Source organism: Typopeltis vanoorti, chromosome 18 (assembly GCF_054136105.1).
Source record: "Typopeltis vanoorti isolate ZY-2024b chromosome 18, IOZ_Tvanoo_1.0, whole genome shotgun sequence".
Classification (NCBI taxonomy): Eukaryota; Metazoa; Arthropoda; class Arachnida; order Uropygi; family Thelyphonidae; genus Typopeltis; species Typopeltis vanoorti.
In genome coordinates this window covers 53,063,076-53,080,366 of record NC_143566.1, presented here as the reverse complement: position 1 = coordinate 53,080,366, position 17,291 = coordinate 53,063,076, and the positions used below count along the sequence as shown (strand labels likewise).

General features: G+C 38.2%; 1 protein-coding gene across 1 annotated transcript in view; it reads left to right on the top strand.

Annotated features, from left to right (window-relative positions):
* LOC150096673 (twitchin-like) overlaps positions 1 to 17,291 on the top strand; it is a 2,440,784-nt gene that overhangs the window by 2,159,772 nt on the left and 263,721 nt on the right. The window contains exon 119 of the mRNA XM_090408679.1: positions 13,999 to 14,104. Within this exon, the coding sequence (XP_090264805.1) occupies positions 13,999 to 14,104 (106 nt within the window). The remainder of the gene's footprint in view (positions 1 to 13,998; positions 14,105 to 17,291) is intronic.

Genomic DNA, 17,291 nt, shown 5'->3' with positions numbered 1-17,291 from the left:
GGATTGAGTTCTGATGTGAGCCAGTTGTGATATGCTTGATTTTTTATTTGTACAGCCTGGGCACATCTCTGAACTGCTGTGCCCGAACTAAATCCTGGTTCTCCAAAAGATGTGCCAAGGCTGTACAATTAAAAAATCAAGCATACTACAACTGGCTCACATCAAGAACTCAATCCTCCTATAGCGCTTAAACTCAAGCCCAAAACAGCTGCAAGAAAACTATCAATGCTTCCAAAACAGAGTTTGAAACTTGCAGCCTTTCCAAACAGCTGAGCCTCTTGGTCTCTTGCCAAAGCAACTGGTCATAGCATTTGCCCAACACTATTCTCACTATGATCATACTCAGATCGCTTTATTGCTTCATCACCACACAAAAAAAAAAATAATCTCCTGGCTTCACACTTTACATCTTATGCATAACTGGTAAATCCCCCCCTTCTCCAACCATTCCAGAAGCTCAATATACAATTTCCCCTACATCCTTTTGCCAGAAAGAGATCAGAAAAATACTGTCTAAATTAGAAAAGTCTCCTGGTCCTGAAAATCTGTGCACCAGAACTGACTCCTATGTTTCCTGTATACTCTCTTACTCCACTAGAATCTGCCTTATCTCACTCATTCACCTCAGTCCTATCTAAAGTAATGGAGAGAGCCATCAATTCGCAGCTCCTACACTACCTCGAAGGTATCCAGCTAATAAATGACCACCAGTATGGATTCCATCACTGCTGATCAACAGGAAATCTAATCATGGACGAGGGTGGTCTGAAAGTTCTCGGCCTCAACTATAGATGGCAACACTATAAACAAGAGTTTATTTTTCGAAGTTGGTACATCTGTCATAAGCATCCATGTGAAACTGCAAGTCATTCTATCAAGTAGTTTGTTTTGCTGTCTGTGTCCCTTGAAATGGATAAAATTGAGTATCGTGTGGTTATAAAATTCTTTATAAAAGAAGGTTTAATGCCAAAAGATATTCATTTGAAGTTCATAAAAGTTTATGGGCACTCTTCTCCATCGTTTTTGACAATTAAGAAATGGGCTGCCGAGTTTAAATGTGGCTATATCAGCCTTGAAGATGATCCACGTGAAGGACATCCAAAAAGTGTATTTTCATGCACTTTGACTTGTTGATCAAGTGCACAATATGGTATTGGATGATCAGCAAGTCAAAGTGCATGAAACTGCTGAGACTATAGGCATTTCAAAAGAACGTCTAGAATATATTTTCCATGAAGAATTGCATATGAAAAAGCTTTGTGCAAGATGAGTGCCAAACTTGCTCACAGCAGATCAAAAACACACTCGCATGAAAATTTCTCTGAACTGTGCTTGGAGCATTTTAACAAGAATAAAACAGATTTTGTGCGTCGATTTATTACTATGGATGAGACTTGGATTCACCATTACCCACCAGAATCCAAACAGCAGTCAAAACAGTGGGCAGAAGCCGGTCATTCAGCACTAAAGAAGACAAAGTCGGTTCCATCAGCACGAAAGGTCATAGCATCAGTGTTTTGGGATGCTAAAGGCATTTTCTTTATTAATTATCTTGAAAAGGGTAAAAGAATAACCGGGGAATATTATTCCAATCAACCAGACTAGATGAAAAAATTCGTGAGAAAAGACCCAGTTTGCAAAAAAAAAAAAAAAATCATCTTTCATCAGGACAGTGCACCTGCCCACAAAGGTGTTTTGGCAATAGAAAAATTAAGGGATCTGCACTATGAATTATTCAAACGTCCACCCTATTCCCAAGACTTGGCTTCCTCTGACTTCTATCTCTTCCCAAAACTAAAACTCTTTCCTCGCTGGGCAGCATATTTCTTTGAATCAAGAGGTGATTGCAGCTGTAGAGGGGTATTTTACAGACCTTACTGAGAACCACTACAGGGAAAATGGCCCTGGAGCATGGCTGCAATAAATGTATTAGTCTTAAGGGAGATTATGTTGAAAAATAAAAACATTTTGAAATTATAAATTCGTGTTTTCATTGTTAGGCTGAGAACTTTTCAGATTACCCTCGTACCTACTCTCATTATCCAGATTTTGCCTCAGACTTCCTTATTGTTGGTGGTCCTTATTATGGAGGATATAGATTTGGATCCAGGATTCCTTTTGATTCTGATCCTCAGATGTTTCTTGCTTTGGCTCAGGTACAATTGAAAGCAATTAGGTTTGTTGTTGGGGGGGGGGGGGGTATCTTCAAAAAATTTCAAAAGACTTCAGCTACTTTGCCTGCAGTACAATAATCATTCCAACATTGCTTTTGAAATGTGGAAACTAAGAAGGTTTAGGAATACTTCTGAATTTTAAAGCAGTGGAAGGGATTTGTAATTTAAAGCTTTAAAGTTCAATCGAGTTAGCCACTGTAGAGGCTGATGACTCACATCAATTGCCATAGTATCCAATAATGCAATGCACATATCCTTACAAACATGTATATACTGCTATGCATTATGGTAAGGTCTACTACTCAGACCTGTTTCAAACCTTATAGAGGTCTCATCAGTAGGAGCCAGACCCAAAAGTGATACCAAGATTGAAGTAATGCAGAAGTCATATTTCCATATACAAGTAATCAACAGGTGTCACAACTTATTATTAAAATACTCTGGATTAGAGATAGATGATGAAAGTTGTTTATACTTGCTTATACTATAAATTAAAGATGCCAAGAGATTATATTCTTGGTTTCATCCTTTATCCAAGTGTAAGCAAACAGAACCCCAACTGGCATCCTAAATATGCACTTTACACCACAACTGCTCAAACTCACATTACACAGCTCTTTCTGCAACAAGGATAGCATTTGTGCATTCGTGAGAATCGACATACCATGCCAGAGACAGCAAATCCTTGAATTCCCCCCCCCCCCCCCCCCGTTTGATCTGCTTTAGCTCAAAATTTCTCTATCAACTCAACCTGCCCTTTTCATATGCTCCCTCAATCGCTACAAACTCTGTCAACTTTCTCTCTCTAAAGTTTGACTTTTCACAGCCTAAGTATCCCAATAGTGAAGTCATCTTTCTTGGGGACTTCAATGTCCACAACTCATATTGGCTCCTCTTCTACAGTTTCACCAGTCATACAGGCAGATGCTGAGGTGTTTACCACCAACAATGACCATCTCAGATCAGCCTGTATGACTGGTGAAAACTCTATGTATGTTAAAAATACCAAAGTGCTTTACATTGATTTTTTTTACAGAGGTCAAGTCCCATGAGAATATTGTAAAAATATCCTCATTTGTATATATGTTATGCTAGATATTATTGTAAATAACCATATGGAAATTAACTGTATTTACTCCTTTAACAAGAATATTTTAGAATGTCAAAAACAAAGGCAATGTTTTGCCACCGGAACATTGTGTAATAGCTCTCTATGAGGGCATAAGAAAGGTTGTTTACGATTTTTGTGTGTATGAGAAAGTGCTTACAAGCTCTGTGCATAAACACCTCCAAAGTCAGTCTAAAAGGTTCAAACAACTTTCCGCTGGCCGGCAACTTATGATCAGAAGAGTCAAGGAGAGAGCAAAGAGCGGGTTGAACTTAAAAGAAAATGAAAGAGTCATGCCGAATTCTTAGGGGATTACAACCCTTCGTGCAAGGTTTCAGAGAAGGCATAATAAAAAGGGACAGAGCTGAGCAGAGGGGGCTTCCAGTTATCAGCAGAGAGTCGTAAGAAGTCAGAATCAGAGGCAGTCAGAACCAGAGCGGAGCCGAGCTGCAGACCATAAGCAGAGTCTGAACCAGAGCAGCGCCGGCAGAGAAAAGAGGTGAGGCAAGACCCCAGTTACTAAAGAGGAGAGCTGAGATCCAGGTGCCAAGAGAGCAAAAGGTGAAGTACTGTTACCAAAGAGAGCCAGATCAGTCATCGGCGATTAGTAGCAGAAGTGATGTTCCCAAAGTAAGGATCCAGAGGAGAATTTGCACGTATGCTGAAACCTCTTGTATGTGCTATTCGAGTACTGCAGATTGCAGTCCAAAAAGCCCACTAATATCCCGAAGTGATACTGCTGTAGCAAGATACTCCTGAAGGAAGCCTAAAATCGAGATGAAAGAAAAGCTATTAAGACTTTAGTAAAAGACTCTAGACTGAATGCGCTATACAGAGCCTCTGTAAGTTACTTCCCTTTGTATATTTTCTCTTATAATCTAGGAGATATGTTGTATATGGAATGTTAAGAATTAGTTTAATGGTAACAAGAAGTGTCCATAAGAGAGTCAATTGGCATGTTAGAAATTGATATCTAATTTGTAAAAACTAACCTCTTAGCAAGTAAACTAGAAGTTTAATAAGTTGAATTTGTAAGCAGAGAGTAAATAAGTTTTAGAGATTTAGTGTTGAAGTGAAAGGGTTCTAATTTTATGCTAAAGATTTCATAGATGGGTAGAAAGCAATCTCCCTGTTGTTTGATTCATGTATATTTCATATTAATGTAAATAAATGTGTTTTAATTATTTGTTAAAAGAGTGCTGCCTGATCCTTTATTTTACAACTGCACTGTTCCTGAATAAATTGGGCTTGTGAGTGGGGGAACAACTAAGGCATTAAAAGCACAGTTTAATTATTTAAGAACCACGACTGTTTATATAAACTTTGTTGACGGAATTTATGCTAGTAAGAGAGAGATCTACCGGAAGTTTTATTGAGTCTTATGCCAAATATTTTATATATTGATGGTGCAGTCTGACAAATAAATTTTTCAGTGTTCAAAGGCATACAACTAATAAATATGGAAGCTGGAAAAACATAGTACATAACAGAATAAGTGAGAAAGTTTATGAAAGATAAAGCTAAAGAACAGAGATATAAGAAAATAAAGATATTACAATACAAGTATAGGAAAACAGACAGCATTTGTTACACAATCACCTCCAATTTGCCAACACACACACACACACACACACACACACACACACACACACACACACACACACACACACTTATTATTATTATTACCCAAGACCCCATGGAATCAAAGACTCATCTAGGAGGTCATTGATCTCTTCCTAACAAGCTCTCCTTCCAGGTATACTGTGGTTGTCAGTTCTCCTCTTGAAAACTCGGACCACAACTTCATTCACGTCTCTTTTGCTGCAGAACAACCTACATCTACCAGTTAACAGTCTCATGTCCTTTGACACTACAAGGGTGCCAACTTAGAAGACCCCACCCCCATGACTTCTATTCCTCCTTTCCATGGTCTGATTACTGCTTTAGTTCTTCTGATCCAAACACCCTGCTCAGACCAAATAACAGAAATCATCCTCACAGGAATGAAGACTTTCATCCCTTATTCCACTCCAAATTCTCAGCCACCATCCAAGCCTTGGTTCTCAAAAAAAGTGTGCCAATGATGTAAAATAAAAAACCTCTGCTTACCACAAATGGGTCAAGATCAAAACTCTAGCTGCACTCTCTGCTACTACAGCACACACCAATTGCTCTTTGAAAGGGCCAAATGCTGCAAACTTGCCTCATGCCCAAATAGCATTCGCTCCTTCTGGTCCCTTTCCAAGGATACTGGATGCAATTTCTGCCCACCCAGGTTTCCACCGCTCTCACATCCAGATGGTACTGTAGTCACTTCATCAAAAGACAATGCTAATTACTTGCACTCTTCTCTTCTAATTCTTGCATTGATGACCCTCTACTCCACAAAGAACAGCTCCATTCGTGTCTACCATAGTCTTCCAACAAAAAGAAATCTGAAGAATCCTCAATAACCTGAACACAAACAAGGCATGTGGTCCTACCTATTATGTTAAAAAAGTGTGCCGCAGAACTAACATCTATCCTGTATAATTTCTGCAATATATCCTATTCAATTGGCATCTACCCGACAACATGGAAACAGGTCCAGGCCCTTCCCAAAGAATGGTGATAAAAGTCAGTCTCCAATTTCTCTCACTTCTGTTCTCTCAAACATTATGGAGAAGGTGATCAACAACCAATTCTTGAATCACTTGTAGACATACCAACTAAATCAATAACTAGCAGTATGGATTATGCCACTGCTGATCTCCTTGCTTTCACCATCCACCTATGGACCCAGGCCATGGATAAATTTGGAAAAACTCATGTGTTTGACCTCAACATCACAAAGGCATTTGGTCAGGGTTGACAGAGTGCCTACTCACCAAACTGCCATCCTATGGTCTGCCTTCTTCACTCTGCAACTGGATCACCAATTTTCTCACTCATCGCTCCCTATGTGTCATGGTGGACAGCTTACTCTCAGACTTCCCCACCAGTGCAGGAGTAGCCCAGAGTTCTGTACTTTCCTCTTCTTGTATATAAACAACCTGTTCTCACAAACTTTCAATCCTATCCATAGCTTTGCTAATGACAGTATACTCCATTCTTCCTTTTCATTTGACAAACCTGTTAAGTACTCAAGTATTAGAATCCTCAAGATCTACCATGACAAGGGATCTGAACTCAGATCTCCTGGCCATATCCCAATGGGGCAAGGACAACCTTGTAAACTTCAATGCCACCCAAACTCAGTTCTGTCTCATCTCTCACAAGAAAAAGCTCGCATCCCTCTCCCTTACCTTCAGTAACATTGAGATAAACGAACACAATCAGATTTCTCTTCTTAAACTGACTTGCACCTCCAATCTTTCATGGCACAACCATATTTCAACTGTAGCTTCTGCAGCCACCAAAAACTTGGTGTACGTTTTTGCACAAGAAACTACTTCTCACCTTCACAGCTGCTAACTCTATGCAAAGCCCAAATCTGCCTACACATGGAATACAGCTCCCATATTTGGAGTGGTGCTCCAAAATCCTTTCTAAGATTTGCTTGATTCTATCCCAAAAAGGGGAATCAGGCTAATCGATGATCCCTCTCTCACAACCTGCTTCAATCCCTCTCTCACAGACATTCAGTTTCTGCCTTGTGCCTCTTCTACAGATACTTTCATGGACAGTGCTCTGCTGAATTGGCCACTATTATTCCTGCACTCTCCTCCAAAATCATGAAAACAAGACCCACTGCTAACCAACACCTTTTTACAGTCCATCTTAAAACTCACTGAACCAACTTCACTGCCTCCTCTTTTATTTCACTACTTCTGTCCTTTGAAACAGTCTCACCCACTCTGCCTATCCCAGGGATTACAACCCTCAGCAGTTCAAGCAAAATGTGAACAGATGCCTCCTTTCTTCTATTCCTCTGGTTATAGGTTGTGGACTTTCATGTGGATCAGATATAAAAAATAAAAATAGTTTGATTGTGAAGTCAATTCACGAGTGGCTGATGACTTCACATCAATTGCTTTAGTATTCCATAATGTAATGCATATATCCTTACAGACATGTATAATGCTATGCATTATGGGAAGGACCACTACCCAGGCCAGTTTCAACCTCTATTGAGGTCTTATCAGTGGGAGCAGAAGTGATACCAAGGTTGAAATAATGCAAGACCATATTTCCATATACAAATAGTCAAAAGGTGTCACACTTTATTACTATATATCAGGGGTAGCCATAATGTGGCTCGCGAACCACATGCAGCTTGCGTCCACACATCATGTGGCTCTTCACGATCTACCAGGAAAAAATAAACAAAAAGAGAAGAGGAGACAACAAAAAAGAGGAACAAAATAAAAAAAAGAGAGAAAAGAGACAAAGAGAAAAACAGGACTAATAAAAATTACTGCAATAAACAAGAGTTTAATTCAAAACACATTAACATGTTTGCTGCCACGCTACTTCGGCATAGTCTGTTCCCGTACGCCAAGCAATTTCACTTCTTCAAGGTCAGTATGGTAATCTCGTTGGTGGTGGCAAGCGTCATACGAGTATACTCGTAGTTGGCTTGTGCAGAGCATATACTGTCTATGAGAATACACAGTTTTGATGCTAGCTCCACAAGCCAAGCATTTTCTCTTCTTCAAGGTCAGTACAGTAATCTCGTTGCCGGCGGTAAGCATCATACGAGTATACTCGTAGCTGGTTTGTGTAGCTGGTTTACCAACTATGAGTATACTCGTAGTTGGCAGCGAACATGTTAAATAAAGTTTACTTTGAACAACTAGAATAATTTTTAAAGTCAAAACACAATAATTTTATTTACTAGTAGAGTCCTTCCTTGTATCCATTTTCTTAATAAGCTCCTTAAAATTAGGTGTGTAATTAGTCAAAGCAGTTCTTACAAGCTCGTTACAACCTCACCATGCGCACGCTCACTGACTCCCATACCATTGCATCAGTCAAAGATTGCGGCTCTTCTAAGTCTTATTTGGAATTATTTTGACTCCAAAAGGATGCATAGTTGGCCATCCTTGCTATATATATGGAAATGTATATGGAAGTAGTATGACCAAATGGGAAAAAAAAAAACTTTCAACATCTATCTCTAATCCCTAGTATTTTAAAAGGTATCATCCCTAATAAGGTATGACACCTTTTGATTACTTGTATATGGCAATATGACTTCTGCATGACTTCATCCTTGGTATCATTTCTGAGTTTGGCTCCCAATGATTATACCTCAATGGAGGTCAAAACCAGTCTACGTAGTGGCCCTTCCCATAAGGCACATAGCATTATACATGTCCGTAAGGATATGTGTTTTGCATAATGGGATACTATGGCAATTGATGTGAAGCCATCAGCCTCTGTATACAAGTAGCCCAGTCGTGAAATGACTTCACACGCAAACTTGCTTACACTTGGATAAAGGATTAAATCAAGAATATTTATTGGCATCATTAAAATATAGTGGACAAAACTTTTAACATCTAATATATACCCTCTTTTTTGCTTATCAACCAACTTCTGAAACTCAAACCCTCAATCTATTCTCACAGGAAGTGTTTCGCAAACCACTTTTCTCATCCCTAATAAATCTGGGAAACTAGATCTGAGCACAGTTATCCAGATGCGAATGCCTTATAAAATGGAATAAGAACTTCCTTATCCTTACTTGTTAGTGTGTTCTTCAGTACATAGTAATCTTATGAGCTACCTTGGCAACATCAGCTATATGTCCTCTAAACTTCAACTCTCTACCTACTACCACTCCCAAATCATTAGCTTTATCTATTTCTTGGCATACAGTTTCATCAATGTAGTACACAACTTAAAATCAATTTATTCCAAAATGCATAATTTAACATTTCTCCACATTAAACTGATAGCAATTATGTTTTGCTCATGCTGACAGCCTAAATCATCATGCAAACACTTAACTGTGTGGAAAGTTTAGTATTACTCTACCCAATTTTGCATCATCAGCAAATGACTAAATATTTCCCCTTCACATTATTTCGTATATATCATTTATGTGCAAATTAAACAGTAGCGATCCTATTACAGAACCTTGCAGCACATCACTAGTCACCTGCTTTCTCCTAGATTCTGCTCCTCAATGTAGCACTTTTTTGATATCTGTCCATCAGCCACCCTTGTATCCATATAACCAGTTATCTGTACCCATTTGTTCTAATTTGTGTAACAGATTTACATGTAGTATTCTGTCAAATGCCTTTACAAAATATAGCAGAATCATTGTATATTCTGTCAAATGTCTTTACAAAATATAGCAAAATCATTGTATGTATCCATATAACCAGTAATCTGTATCCATTTGTTCTAATTTGTGTAACAGATTTACATGTAGTATTCTGTCAAATGCCTTTACAAAATATTGCAGAATTATTGTACGAGGGCTGTTCAATAAGTCTGTGCAAAGTCTAAGAGATGGCACCACCACCAGTACATATTGAGGTTATTTTTAGTTGCTGGCAACTGTTGGAGGATCACACACTAAGTTTCAGTCAGATAGATCTATTACTCTGTGTTTGGCGTTCATTTGAATCGATCAAGTATTGTGATTTGTGAAAAATGGATGAGAAAGAATTTCGTGTAGTGATTAAACATTACTTTTTGAAAGGCAAAACAGCTCAGGAAACCAAAGCTAAGCTTGGTAAACATTATGGTGAGTTTACACCTTCGATTAGAATGGTTAATAAGTGGTTTAGTAAGTTTCGAAGTGGCCTTATGAGCACAAGTGACGCTGAACATTCTGGACGCCCTGTTGAGGTCACTACTCCAGAAATTATTGAAAAAAAGCCATGATATGGTGATGGATGATAAAAGAGTGAAGGTGCGTGAAATTGCTAAGGCTGTGGGCATCTCAAATGACCATGTACATAATATTTTACATGAACATTTACATATGAGAAAACCATCCATCCACAAGATGGATGCCGCGTTTGCTCATGCTGGATCAAAAGTGTCAATGTGTGAACTGTTGCAAGGACAGCTTGAAGCTGTTTCAATGGAATCCAGAGGATTTTTTGTGTCGTTTCGTAACAGTGGATGAAACATGGATTCATCACTACCAGCCTGAGACCAAGGAACAGTCAAAACAATGAGTTGCAAGCGAGGAATCTGCACCAAAGAAAGTGAAAACCATTCCTTCAGCAGGAAAGGTTATGGCCACTGTCTTCTGGGATGATCGTGGCATAATGTTCATACACTTCTTGAAAAAGGGCAAAACAATTACCAGAGTGTATTATGAGCCTTTTCTGGATCGTTTAAATAATGAAATAATGAAAAAAATGACCATACTTGGCAAAAAAAGAAGATTCTTTTTCTACACGACAACACACCCGCTCACTCTTCTGCAATTGTGACAGCAAAATTGTTCAATTTATGCTACAAAGTCCTTTCGCATCCCCCCCCCTACTCTCCAGATTTGACTCCCTCGGACTACTGTCTGTTTCCAAACATGAGAAAATGGCTAGCAGGAAAGAGATTTTCATTAAACGATGATTGCCAAAACAACTGCCTATTTTGAAGAGTTGGACAAATCATACTATACGGACGGGATCAAAAAACTCGAGCATTATTGGACTAAGTATATAGACCTCAAAGGAGATTATGTTCAAAAATAAAAAAAAAAATGTTTGTCCTAAAAAAATTGTTTTCTTCATTTTTGCACGGACTTATCGAACAACCCTCATGTATTCTGTCAAATGCCTTTACAAAATATAGCAGAATCATTATATAGCCATTTCCTTTATCCAACTCAGCTGTCACTCTACTGTAAAAAGTTAGTAAATTACTAAGGCATGATCAACCACTCACAAAGCCATGTTTACCCTGATAGAGCATCCATCCATTCTTGAATTCTCTTCTTCACCATTTTTTCCAGTACTCCCACCACCACTCCTAAGATACTGATTGTTCTATTTGCTGCTGCAGTCATAGAATCTCCTTTATGCAAAGCAATTAACTTTGCTCTCTTTCCACTGCCTTGGAACTCTTCCAGAGCTGAGACTTAAATTAAGGAGCATAGTCAGAGGCATTGCTAATTTCCTTGTGTATTCTCACAAAATGCAAGCTGATATCCCATTTAATCCAATGGCTGTATTTACATTGCGATTCGGCAATATCCTAAAACCTCCATTTCATTCACCTCTCTTTTCACATCAGTCTCTGTCACATATGTCACAGCATTAACCTCACTTGGATGATATACCCTTGCAAAGTGATCACTCAAGTAAATGATCTATTTTATATGCTTCTGTCACCTCACCACTATCAGCACTCATTACAAATATCCTTCTATAGTCATTTTTTCTCTTACATGCCAGAGAATAAAACAACTCTTTGGGAATTCCTTTGACTTGCTTGGTTATAATGTGATTTTGACCTGCTTACCATGCTAGTCACACTTCTTGCACGACCCTTGTACGCCTCATATGCTTGCTAGTCACCTTTTTCCTTATACACCCACTACAACAATATTTCTTTTTTTGCAGTTCATCCTTAATATACTACTCATCCATCTAATTCTTACCTGATTAACCTTCCTGACCTTAGTATACAATTTGATATTGCTTTTTCCATATGCTTCTTAATTATTTCCCCTATACTGCTAGCATCCTTCCCTGTCTATGCAATCAAACAGCTTCAAGCTTCCCATAATTGAGGACACCCAAGTCAAGAGTGTGTGGTCACTCTCCCAATTGGAGGCAATGTGGCCACCTCGGTAATTAATAGCTCTTCTGATCTGATGACCACGATATGCTTGAACCCCAAGTTCCCTCCATCACATGTTACCGTAAGTAATTATTCCTCAGCAGCTGTATAAACTCCATTGCCTTCCTGCCATGTGATCTTTCTTCCTTCCAATCTCTATCTCCATAGTTGAAGTCCCCGTAATAATTCTCGACCTGCACTCATTGTAGTAATTTGCTGATGCATGGCCCAGATCATCCCTGGAATCCCCTGGCCTATAGAAGCAACTAACCATTTATTTTACCTTATTTTCCTTGTTCTCACACTACACTGCTTCAGATGAACACCCACCTTCCCATCTGTTTCCTGTTCTTTTTTGGCTGCAAGTTATCTACTATAACCAGGAGTACCACTCCCCCCCCCCCCATCCTGTCTTCTCCATCCTCCTGAAAATATTAAACCCTTCACATTCTGTCCCTGTAACTACATTACCTGCTGTTATCCAATGTCTATAACTTTTGGCAAAGTTGCACTTACCAATACCAAAAACTCTTCTCTCTTGTTCCTAATACTTCTGTCATTATTATATAGAAACTATAGCATCCCTTAGGCCCCCGGCCACCACTTTTACTTCCTGAATTAATTACCGTATTCAATATTGTTGGTCATTCTCACACTCGCTCACTCTTCTCAGGAATGCCCCCCCCCCACACCCATACACACACACTTGCCTGCATCCAGCCTAATGGCTTATATTTTTCTGAATCTGCACTTCAGCACTCTTGGTGAACAAAGCTCTCTCTTTTTCCCTAACACTAGAATTATTTAGCTGCAGTCCATCATCATTATACAAATCCTTCTTTCCATCAAACTCAGATCATAGATCCACAAACCCTACATCACGCATTCTGCACAGCCTCATATTGCTTGTATTGATTCAACTGCTATCAACTGCCTTCCTCCTCAATTTGCCTCTACCACAGTATGCAGGAGACTTACAATCTTCATCTTCTGGTACTTCTTTTTCACTTTGTATAACAACTCCTTCACATCCTCCTTCAAAGAATAATTCTCACCTCCCACATCGGTAGTGCCAATGAAGACAATTAGTTTTTTCACATTACGTTTCTGCATCTGGATGACATCACTAATATTATTAATTTTTGCATCAGTGAAGCATTTTTTTAACACTTTCATTAAGTACCCCCTTTCATCAAGAGTTTCCTGTGCATTTTGTCCATACTTTGTGTCTCTAGCTTATTCACATCTCATTTCTTACTTCAGACTTCCTGCTTCTTTCTCTTCTCGGCCCTGTTAATCTCGTGTTTTTTTTCTGTAATTTTTTCAGTTTTGCACTTTGTCCTGTGACAGATAATATGCAAGTGTTCCTTATTAGGGTCCACTTCATTCTCCTGAACTTTCACCACCACATGTTCCACAATATTTCTGATATTTCATGTAATGAAAATGAAATGTCAAATTTAATGTTGACATTACCTGATATCTAGAGTGCTCAGTAAATGAAATACATCCTCTTCATTCACTTCTATCACTTCACTTCCCCTTGTTATCCCTCTAGGAATAAACTCTGCTTTACCAGGATTGAACACCTTAATAAAATAACAATTAAAACAGTTCAAGAATATCATCTTCCTTGGTTACTTGACTTGGATCCCATCTTCTACCTCCATTATCCCTTAAAAATTAAGATGAGCATTGTTTTTTTATTGTAGTATTAAGGATAAGCCTCCCCTCTGTGAGTCCTTTGATTGGATAGATGTGCTGTAATAATAACAAAAGAAAGAAAATAATATATAATTCTTACATCAGTAATAAATTTAGTTTATTAGTGAGGTGTGAATTCTATTTTTAGAGAATTGTACATTTACATTTTCTTCCAATTTTGTTATTTCTCTAATTTACCACTTTAAGTTATTTATATCATTATGTGTCACATATCTATGTATAACAGAACACAAATCAACTTTTATTATAATATTTCAGGGTGATTCATGGTTTGACTGTTTACTTCCAATTGGTCACATTGCAAATTATAGTTCATTACGAAAATTACACCAAGATAAATATCACATTCAGGATTTCTATTTTGGTAAGTAATCTCAATTTTAGTTATAATATAAAATTTTCCATTCAAACATAATTCTTGGTTTATTTAGTCAGAGAAAAAGATATGAAGTTTACAATTTGAATAGTACATCACAGATTACAGTTGTCATGGGGAGAGAGCAAAGAGTATGGTGTTAAAATGAATTCTCAGAATGCAAGACATTCTTTATGCATATACATTCAGGAACATTATAAATAAGAGGAATGAGATTTTGACATAAAGAGATTCAATCTGTCAATCATATTTATCGAAACATGGTCTCCTGCTATTAGCAGAAGTAAAAATAGTTGGTGACTCAGTGAATCCCATTACTTACATAATATTTGCTGGCAGAATTCTAATAAAAAAAGGAATGCAGATAATGGGATGCAAGAGTAAAAAGCAGATTTGATGAAGTTAAATTAGATGAAAAATATACAGCATGAAATCAGGCAACTGTTAAATGAAAGTAAAATAATGAAAATGGATCAACAGAAAATAGGTATTACATCAGAGGGAAAAAGAATTCAAGCATGACAATGTATGGGGGATTCGATTATTAGTGGTTAGGAATGAGAGATTTGTTTCTTCATTAATTCAATATTCCTAATTTCCTTTCAAAATAAAAAAATAAAGGATATTAATGAAAACGAACTCATCAAGTCTTGATACTATCCTATTGTTTTTTAATGATGAATGCATGTAACTGCCACTAATTTGGCCATCACTAGAACTATTTAATATATTAACCGTGCGGACAGACTTATGTGTTCGTCGTACAAGTTGTTTATTTTTTAACGATATATATTAGAACACAGAAAAATAAGTAAATAATTAATTTATTAACTTATTGTGGATTTTTGCTAGTGTTATTAACCAGCATCTTCAGAGCACAAAAACACAGTTTGTCACAATATGCGAGACTATAACAACATGGAGTAATCAATGGACCAGTTAAACAAAATTGTAGCAGCAACACAAAGACTAGAGTCCTGATTTTGGCGCCCTATATCTGAAAAAAAAAAAAAAAAAAAAATTGCAGCTATCACATAAGACTAGAGTCCTAAACAGAGAAAAAAACCGGTACTAGTTTTTTCTTAAGATGACTGTCTCCCAGATTTTAGGCAAATTTATACAGCCATATTTCTTGAGATTTGGAGTGTGTTTCAGGGCTTCTGTTGCCTCTAACAACAATCTCTCCGACTCGTAAGAGCTTCTGTGTAGTACTTTTGTGTTCTTCCAGTTCATCCTGTGTGCAGGGGTATCCAGAGCATGGTCTGCTAGGCCCGACTTGCCATAGTGATAATGCCGGACGTATCTTTTGTGTTCTCTGATGCGGATGTTCGCAGTTCTTCCTGTTTGACCGTAGTAAGCTTCATTACATGAGCAAAGTACTTCGTAGACTCCTGGATGTGATAAAGCAGGGAATGCTGTCCTTGGGTGAGCAGATAAGGGTTGCTAATTTGCTACATGGTCTGAATGTGGTGCGTAGTAGAATTCTTGAAATCTTTTCGGATGTGCCTTTAATGTATGGGATGGTGACTGTTTTGTTGTAGTTCTCTGTGTGAATAGTGAGAGGGGTTTCTTAGGAGCGTTTAGTATTTTGTTTATCTTATGGGGATTATAGCCATTGGCCAAGAAGGTGTGGCGTAAGTGAGCCAGTTCAGCAGCAAGAGCATTGTCATTGGAACAGATTGCTCTCACTCTGTGGGTTAGCATTTTTAACAGAATATGAAACACAACAGAATATGAAAACAAAATGCACACACTGTTACAAGATCAGTCAACATACAAAATTATAGATCGCAATCCCACCAACACAGAAAAGAATAAGGCACATAAATTATTGAAAAAAAGTCACTTCCTGGTCCAAAGACACAGTTAACAAACTCGAGCACTTCCATGTTAAAACACCTAGGATCTATGGAGCACCAAAAATTCACAAACAAGGTAGACCCTTACGCCTAATTGTGGACAGTATAAATAGTCCCACATACAATCTGGCTAGACATTTAGCGAAGCTACTAGCCACACTAACAAACAATTCTCCCTCCTTTGTCAAAAATTCAGCCCACCTAAAAAGCATCTTACAACACCATACCCTAAAAAGCTCAGACTTAATAGTAAGCTTTGATATCACTTCACTATTCACAAATGTACCATTGATAGAAACTCTCAATCTACTAAAGTCACACCCCCCCCCCCGATATATTTGAACTATTCAAATTCACAATACATGCAGGATATTTCACATGGAAAGGGAAAATATACAAAGAAATAGATGGGACAGCCATGGGCTCTCCCTCCCCCCCCCCCCACAGCCAACTTTTACATAGAACACCTGGAAAAACTAGCAATTAATACAGCCATTCTCAAACCAACACTTTGGCTACGCTATGTTGATGATGTGCTTGCTATTTGGCCACATGGCCCAGAGACATTGGAAACATTCTTAGCGCATTCAAATAGCCAACATCCAAAAATTCACTTTACAATGGAACTGGAAGCTAATAATTGTCTGCCCTTCCTAAATACACTTATCACACGTCTTCCAGATGGTTCCTTATCATTTTCAGTTTTTAGAAAACCCACACATACAGGGAGATATTTACACAAACAATCACACCATCATCCTTCTCAACAATATGGCATTTTAAAAACGTTAACCCACAGAGCAAGAGCTATCTGTTCCAATGACAATGCTCTTGCTGCTGAACTGGCTCACTTATGCCACACCTTCTTGGCCAATGGTTATAATCCCCATAAGATAAACAAAATATTAAACGCTCCTAAGAAACCCCTCCCACTATCCACCACAGAGAACTACAACAAAACAGTCACCATCCCATACATTGAAGGCACATCCAAAAAGATTTCAAGAATTCTTAATAAACATGAACTACACATCACATTCAGACCGTGTAGCAAATTAGCAACCCTTATCTGCTTACCCAAGGACAGCATTCCCCCTTTATCACATCCAGGAGTCTACCAAGTACCCTGCTCATGTAATCAAGCCTACTACGGTCAAACAGGAAGAACTGTGAACATCTGCATCAGCGAACACAAAAGATACATCTGGCATTATCACTATGGCAAGTCAGGCCTAGCAGACCATGCTCTGGATACCCCTGAACCCAGGATCAACTGGAAGAACACAAAAGTACTACACAGAAGCTCTTACAAGTCA